Genomic DNA, 8,863 nt, shown 5'->3' on the forward strand with positions numbered 1-8,863 from the left:
TAACAAATGTTTATTCGTTCGATTAGTGTTCGCGACGTTTTCACTTCAAATAAAGTACTATACGTCTAATCGTACTTGTTAAAAGTTAATAACTAAGGATGGTTTTATCAACACCCTTAGTATGAGGGTAAGAGCTCAACATTCAAATAATGAGTATCTAAATACGAATTTAGGTTGACACAAACCAAAAAGGATACATATCCAATTTTGTTCATCTTGGGTTTGGATAATTTACAGGCCCAACTATAAACCAAAAAGAAGAGCACCGAACACGTCTGTGTTCATAAACGGTGGCCGTGCTAGAATCCACGGTCGAGGTAATGGAAACCCTATCAGAGCACCGAATCTCGGCCGCAGCTCCCGCCGTCTTCATAATCGTCGTCGCTTTCCAGTTCCTCTCCAAGTGGCTCGAACAGTCAAAGAAGGTACACCCACAACTCTACCCCTACCGCATAGATTTCAAATTCGATGCTTGAATTCTTCAATTGGATCGGTTGTCATGTTTTCTGATAGCTCAATTCTGACTGAGATTGGGTTCTTTTGTTGTTCTCAGCGAGGACCAGTGACTGCTGAGGAGACTCGGTTGCGAAGAGAGATCAAACAGCTTTCCAAAGAGGCAAGCTCCTTGTCACAGTGAGTAGTTTGTTAATTTCAAGTCTATGTTTTCTCAATCTTGCACAGCATTATGGTTTCGGCTTTAATTGCGGATCAGTTGATCTTGTTAGCTTCTTTAATGAGTTAAGAACATGTATGAAACTTGAGCAGACGGTATCGATTAGAGGTTCACAGACGGTATCTTATTTTCTACTATTAGTGTCGTTGTAGAAATGTAACAGCATTTTGGTAGGACGAATAGTGAATTAGAAAGTTGAAAGAGCGTACATTTTGCAGTTGTATGATTTTAGTTTTTGTTGAATGCTTATTTTCTTGAGCAGACGGTATCGATTAGAGGTTCACAGACGGTATCTTATTTTCTACTATTAGTGTCGTTGTAGAAATGTAACAGCATTTTGGTAGGATGAATAGTGAATTAGAAAGTTGAAAGAGCGTACATTTTGCAGTTGTATGATTTTAGTTTTTGTTGAATGCAGACCAGCAACATTTGCACAAGCTGCAAAGCTTAGGAGGATGGCGACTGCGAAGGAGAAAGAACTTGCTAAGCGTACTATATGCAAACTCAGCCATTCATTTATGTTTATATGTTTGTTGCCCTGTTATGGGTGGATAGATTCTGACAGTTTTGCCTGACTTCCAGATCAAGAGTTACAGGGCAAGGAGTTAAAAGGTTCATATAATTTGTATCTGAATGTTTTGTTCATCTCCAAGGTAATGCTGGATCTATTAAAATATCAAGTATTCTTTTTGCCTTCCCTGAGTTAAGGTTCTGACAGCTACAATAATCACCGTTTAGGTCTTGACATATCTTGTGCTGGTTTGCTGGTTTTGGAGGGTTCCGGTTGCCTCCATATCACAACAACTTGTTCAACCCTTCGGTAATACATTCTTCTTCCAAATTTACTTATCAAGTCGTGTAGATCTTTCTACCAGTTTGGCTATTCACAAGTATTTCTCTTTGTTCTTCTCTTTAAAATAATTTGACATCTGAGTTCTCCTCACTACCATGCATATCTGCTCCTCCTAAGCGTATGACTTTGCATAATTACTAATCTATCAACAAAAGAGAGAAAAGGAGACACGCTTCTGAAGCACAGATCAAGTAGGATGCAGATTATAAGTGATAGTAACATAAATAATCGAGTGTACTCATGATTATATATTTTTGCTTTTCAGGAAAGGTGATATCATGGAGGGCTGGAGGAGTATTAAACGGAAATGTTATGGTAAATAAGATTGGACCGTACTTTTTTGTTCTTGCTGTAGTATACTTTTCTTGGGAGAATTGTTACAGTTGCCTTTGTGTATCGAGCAGCTAAATGATCTTACTAGTGTCACTTCTTTTAGCTTATCTTTTAGTGCCTTCTTGTATCTTTCATATAAGCTAACAGTACCTAGTCATCTATCTTTTATATTCATGTGGCTATGTTGTCATAGGTTGTAAACATGGAAGTCTCATGGCAACAAGTTACTGTTAGCTTTATTTGTGTTTGAACAAGCACACTCATTAAGTCAGAAAGAAAAGAGTATGGGTCTGTTTGCTGCGCAAGGTTAGATTGGATATGCAACTGAATGAACTTATAGTTTAAAGAAAGAAAGAAAGCCCAGCATCCACCTTTTGTGAAAGTTAAAGGAAGACGATAAGTGACTTCATTGAGGAAACTTATCCTTTTCAGTTCTTACAAAATGGTTGGACATGTACTGCTTAGAATTAATCCATCTACTCACTAACTTAACGTTTATTTTTTTCATTCAAGTCGGTGAAGTCACCTTGAATTGAATGGTTATACATATCCGATCCAATCCTAGATACTGAAACAGGCCCCAAGTTCTTTCAAATTGCATGGGATAGGAAGCATCTGATGGTTTTGAACATTTTTTTCTGATTTTTTTCCTTGTTCGATTGCAGGTGGGAATTATTCCTTGGTTGATATTGTCTACACGGGTTAGCAAATTTGTTTGTCGACTTTTCAAACTGTAGAATTTATGTGAGTTCTGTCCCAAATTGTCATAATGACGGAAAATGATGACGTTTTGATTAGGATTGTTTGACAAGGTTTACACAAGAGCTTAGGATTACCTACTGATCATATAGTTTTGTACTGTTTCTCTATGTAAATTGGGTTTATTGTGCCATGTGGAGAAATCACTTATTGTAAAACCCCATTCTCCGTATTGGATTTCCAAACTCCAGTCAAAGTTTGTGATGTCTTCTGTGATCTGTACAATCCCCTTCTGTAGTTTGTTATGATGGGATGCTTTCACACATCTATTGATATTTGAGAAACTTATCATCAACTTCGGTCAGCTTTGCTGCTGAGTTGTATTTTTCCTTTGTTAGCATCGTAAATAAGCAAATGTAGGATATGGCTACTTCTTGAAACAGATGACTCCAATTTGAAATTGGTGCAGCAAATTATTCTCCCCACACAAGTTCTTAGACATATACGAAGAATTTGAATCAAGGTAAAACACAAGAAGAAAACGTGGAAGGCAAAGAAGTAAAAGAACACAAGAACACGTCCTAATGAACACTTATCACCCAATATTGCTTTGTGCCGGTATGGAATGCGGCTAGCATTATTGTACAGGGCGTGGGCTGGTCTTGCTGTGAAAGATATGGTTGCAGGCAGCAGCAATGCTGCTGCAGCATCCCGAACCACTTCCCAGTTTCCACACAATCGACCACCGGAAGACTCCACAATATTCATGGAGCAAGGGCACCGCTACAAGCCGCTTTGTTCACACTTGGATGTATTCGACCACAGAAGTGGACTTCTGTTCGAACTTTAGACCTCAAACAGTTAAACGGAGCAAGTAAATTGGCTAGCAAAAGGTGAGGACAACCAGGAATAAAAGAATGGAGGAAACGTTGAATGTTCTATTCAGTATAGGAAAGTATCCCGACTACTAAACACACTGGTATAAGCAACAGAAAGATCATGGAAAAACTATTTCGTAATACGGTCCACAAGACGGCAATGAATACAAGCAACATACCAAGCAGGGAATTGATAGATAAAATTGATAAATATATCAATCTTGGAGAGAGAATTAACTAAAACTTAGCTAATTAATGTATACAGTTTAGCAATACTGTTGAAGCAAAAGTTTAAATATTGTTATTTTAAATTTAGATATTGACAAATTTAACAACAAATTTAGGGATGTGAAATCCATACTCACTTTCTATTTTTAGCAACTTAAATTTTGTCTAATAATGACTTAAATTTTGTCTTTATATGAGTATGTAAATTTAATTATATTGCTGGGGATGCTTAATGATCTTTCATGGAGATCGTAAGATCGGATTAAAGGATCAAAGATTTCTAGGTACATTATTTGTTGTAAATGAAAGCTACATAAAGACAAAAAAACAACAAGTTGTTTGAGCTAGACCTCCCTCATCAAATGGAGAGGGAGGTCATAGTAACAGTAACAATATAATTCCCACAATAATAGTAACAAGAACCGCAGCGATCTTGATTGCTTTCCCGATTTTTTCAGACTTCAATCTATGCTGTAGCAGTGACTTATAGAGTTGTTGCTGCCTTAGAGGCTGAGGTCGATTCCTGATTGAAGCAAGTAACTCTTCATATTCCGAAGGAAGTCCTCTAAGCACACAAGAAACGACTTCACGGTCCTCCATTGGAAACCCAGCTGCATGGAGGCCCTTGACGATATTTTTCACTTCGTTGATGTATATATGCATGTGCTTGTTATCTGCCTTTTTCATCTTCAGATTTTCGAGGCGATCCTTAAGACGTTTCACGTGAGCTGCTGCCTTTTGAGCAAATAGGCCTTCAAAGACCAACCATAGAGCTCTTCCACTTGGGCATCCTACTGCACGTCGGAGTAGTAGGTCTTCAGATAAGCTTTCATTGATCAAACCCAGGAGTAACTGGTCCTTCTTAGTCCAATGTGTATAAGCTTCGGTGCCACTTGGTGGACACAGCTCTGATCCTTCGGCGAGATCCAATATATCATGGAAATTGAGGATTGGGGTGATGAAGGATTTCCACAGCAAGTAATCATGCGACCCCGTGAGTTTGACTGGCATGGAGATTGAAACTTGTTGAGGAGGCTGAGAGGTCAATGACGATGACATTGCTGATCGTCTATGTGCGAAGCTTTTGATACCTAAAAGATAAAGAAGTGAGATTCTTTTTCGGTGATTGAGGATTGGTTTCCATCCATCTTCTAGGTCACTATTTATAGGGAACTAGCACTGCATGTGTATATTATCAGTTGAAAATAGAACTCGACTCGGATTAGGATTTATAATCCATACTGCAGGTGGAGTTTTGGCCTCATCGCGTTGGATAAACCCCCCCAAGTCCCAGATTCCTAGCTAGTTCAGCTAGTCCCAAACTTGGTTGGATAAACTTTTTTGTTTTTGTTTTTGAAAGTGTGGTTGGATAAACTTAAATTCTAGAAAAGACTAATTAACCGATACTACTCATCGCGTTGATATACTGCCAGAGAAGGAGGGAGAATACCGAGTAGTACATACGTTGATGTACTACTCCCAGGTTAATTAGTTCACAACTTCACATATTAATTGACAGTTGAACCATTCATTTGTGTAAGTTTCCTGAACACTTTGTCAAATTACTAGTTGCATGTTCTGAGAAGTGAGAATTGAATTCAGATAATAACTAGTTCGGAGGATGGGTCAGCACGCGCGTACATATATAACAACATTTTGTTCTTTAAAGTTAGTAAAGGGATTAGTGTCATTTTTTTTTTTCATGCTGGTTGTTAATTCTTCAAATGATTAATCTTCTAGCTCTTCAAGTTGGTTTCTGCTATGACCTGATTAATCTCAATTCATATTATAGGCTTGTGGTAGTGGTCGGAGTTTATCAGTTTGGAACCTTCCTGCTTCTGAGTGAATTTCAAGGACTTCAAGACATGTATGCATCTGTACAGGATGTAGTATTTGATGAAAATCAAGTAAGCTTCTCCCTCTCTACCATAGTTTCTACCTAGCGTTATACAAAAACTGAGTAACTTTCTTTCATATATATTTCTCTAAATTAAAGAAACTTTTATACATGTATAGACTCCATTTCACTCACTAGCCGTTGTTGCTTCTCTCCTTTCCAGATATTAGCGCGCAGTTGGCCGGAGCAGATAGAGCCTCTACTTAGCCGTTTTGACATAATTAACTGGGGCGATTCTCTTTCACAAATGCAATGTGCTCCTCAGTCAGCCTTTCTTGTCTCATCTGGGGTAGGAATTTAGCTTGATCTTGCACTTCTAAGTTCTAACTTGAACAATCTTTCGGGCTTCATTATGTTGGTCTTTTTTTGTACAAGATTATAAGAATACTTGTTAGCTAGTCATGAAAATCCGTTCTCTAACTTGAAAGAAACATAAGAATATGTCCACCCATCCACAAAAATTTAACCTAGGTTAAAAGCCACATAGGCAATCTAACCTAGATAAAAAAAAAAAAACAACTCATCCACCCGTGAAATGAGTTATCTCATTTTCTAGGAGAGATCTAACCTAGGCTAGAGGAGAAAAGTGACCCAGATGAGGTTGATCCACCTCAGCCCATGCCCATGCTCATGGCTTGCATCAGCGACGTGGCCTCCACACTATGACACCCCTGGAAGATACGTTTTACACACGGACAGAGGCAAACGAAGGAGACGCATGTGTTGCACCGAATTTTGGCGTGACATGCGGATGCAATTTGACTCTTTCAAACGCAATAGTACACAGATCTTGACCGTTGGTTTGAGACAGTTTGACTAATCTGATGGTCCTTATTTCATGACCGTTGCAACTGAATTTTTATTTAAAAAGAAAAATTCCGACCGTTTTGAATAAAATCAAAAAAAAAAAAGGTAGGTTGAGAATAAATACCAAAAAAAAAAAAATTCATTTTTTTTAATAAAAAATTGTAATATTTATAAGGATTAAATTCAGTTTGCCCTCTCGTACTTTAGGTCAATAATCAATTTGGTCCCATATCTTTTTTTTAATAACGTTGGTCCTTGAAGTTCTATTTCACATCAGTTTAGTCCAATTTTTGAATTGCCCTCCTTACCATGACGTCATGGTAACAAGGGGCCCAATTTCTGACTTAAAAGGACAGAATAGTCATTTTATCATATTATGGTCTTCAAATAATTCAAAATTAACAGAAATGACAGTGATGCATAGTGGTGCATATAAAAAAATAATCAAAGGTGTATTAACCTCGTTAAAAAAAAAAAACTTCATTGTAAAAAAAACATTACCAAAACCATCGAAATGGCAGTAACAAAGTAGAACATATTACCAAAACCATCAAAACGAATACAAAAGATGTCAAATTACCATTAGCTACCATTAACTAAGCAACCAAATAGATGCATCAATGTGTTTTACATTAGAACTAACAAAAAAATAGTAGTTTCTGTCGAGTTGCATAATATCATAAGTCTAATCATCTCCACAAAAGATTAGACTTAGCAACCATATGTTACAACATTACAACATAAGAAGGTTGCTCAAAAATATTGCAACCATATGTTACAACATAAGAAGGTTGCACAAAATATTGCATCTCTAAATGCTAACCTTGGTTGCTAATCCCACAATCCCCTGCAGCTATTTTCCAGCATTCCTTTGTTGGATTCTCACAGACGCCCTTGATGAAGTTTGTGAAGCTTGTGGTGCAGAAGATGCATTTGCATTGCTTGAAGTAGGTTTTGGTGGTCTCTCCCTTCTTGCAGGTGTTGTTGTTCCCCTAGTTGCTGCTTTCTTTGCATCCTTAGCCTCCTATAGTTAATTTCATTAAAACAAATGAATCATAACAGTTACTAACCAAAAGAATGAACATCTAATAAAGAATAGTTAAGGGTTAATTGCCGATCAATTTACCTTCTGTTGCTTGGCTCATCTAATTGCCTTTGCTCTAAGCTCATCTTTTGTCTTTAGGGGTGGTTTGGTACCCTTAGGCTACAACAAATATAATCAATATAAGGTCAACAAATATAATCAATATAAGGTCATCTTTTCAAACCATTATCAATTGAACATAAAAGTGAAAATACCTTAGAACCAGATGAACCCACATCTGTGTTCAGCTTTCTCTTCTTTGCTACAACTATCTTGTCTTTGGGAGGAAGATGTCTGTGGCAAGTCTTTCTGTTGTGACCTAGAACCCCACAGTTGCCACACTTCAAACTCTTTTGCACCCTCCCAAGCTTTGTACCCTCTAAATTTAGTTCAGATGCATCTTTGAATCTTTTATTCCTTGGTCTCCCTGGCTGCCTATTATACTCTGGGGGGAGGATAGCAGGTTCACAAGGGATCCACAAGTCCATTCCATTCACCGGCTTGACTGTGTTAGAGTAAATCGCCATATAAGTCTTCATAAGGTAACAAGGATCTATATAGTCTTCCGGACTTTGCCGCATAAAGTTGATCACCGATATGGCATGTTTGCATGGAATGCCAGTGAGATCCCACCTCTTACATGCATAACTTCTTCTTTCCAGATCAACCACATGCCTACTTCCTCCAAAGCTCTCTATCTCAATTTGAGGGCTACCAGTGGCATAAGGAATACAGTCTGTGGCAGATTTAACTTTGTTTTTCTCCAAAAATTCCCTTGGCTTGGGGCAGATAGGGTCCTCCACTTTGCTCATCTTGTCTCTTCTCATTACAATCCTTCTCATCATCCTTACCCTAATCTCCTCAAAGCAAGAAATCACAACTTTGGATCTAGCAGGTAAAATGAAAGCATTAAAACTTTCACATAAGTTATTGAGAAGAACATCACATTTCAGATGGGTACTAAAGTGTGCCCGACACCAAGTCTTGGTGGTACGTAAGGGATCTAGTAAAAAAAATAAAAATAAAAAATAAAAAATAATCAAATTAGATATAAGCTACTGAACTAGTATTTAAACAAGGATGTACAACTGCATGATGAAATACCTGTTAACCAGTCATGAGCTAAAGGGTCCATTTCCTTCATCATAGTCATCTCTTTGGTGTAGTAGGGAATGGTTGTAGACTTGGCTATTTCCCACAATTGATCCTTCAGCGTCTTTCCCCGATATAACTTATTGAAATTGGTCCACATATGCCTAACACAGAACCTTTGTTCTGCAAGTGGAACCACATCCTCACAAGCTCTCTCTATTCCCTTCTGCTTGTCTGATATAAATGTCCATCCATTGCCTCTTCCAGTTATCTCTAAATCATTCACCAACAACCTTAGAAACCAATCCCATGAGTCTTT

General features: G+C 37.8%; 2 protein-coding genes across 2 annotated transcripts; one reads left to right on the forward strand and one right to left on the reverse strand.

Annotated features, from left to right (window-relative positions):
• Window positions 1-233: 233 nt before the first annotated feature.
• On the forward strand, window positions 234-2,867 carry LOC101299802. Its single transcript, XM_004287680.1, has 7 exons — window positions 234-425; window positions 554-633; window positions 1,092-1,162; window positions 1,256-1,326; window positions 1,412-1,493; window positions 1,792-1,841; window positions 2,525-2,867. Exons 1-7 carry the CDS (start codon window positions 321-323, stop codon window positions 2,594-2,596), a joined length of 531 nt encoding a protein of 176 aa, XP_004287728.1. The 5' UTR covers window positions 234-320; the 3' UTR covers window positions 2,597-2,867.
• A 1,172-nt stretch (window positions 2,868-4,039) lies between these two features.
• LOC101306280 lies at window positions 4,040-4,723 on the reverse strand. The gene has a single exon (XM_004288990.1). The coding sequence runs from the start codon at window positions 4,721-4,723 to the stop codon at window positions 4,040-4,042; it is 684 nt and encodes a 227-aa protein (XP_004289038.1).
• Window positions 4,724-8,863: the final 4,140 nt, after the last annotated feature.

Source organism: Fragaria vesca, linkage group LG1, assembly GCF_000184155.1.
Source record: "Fragaria vesca subsp. vesca linkage group LG1, FraVesHawaii_1.0, whole genome shotgun sequence".
Taxonomy (NCBI): Eukaryota; Viridiplantae; Streptophyta; class Magnoliopsida; order Rosales; family Rosaceae; genus Fragaria; species Fragaria vesca.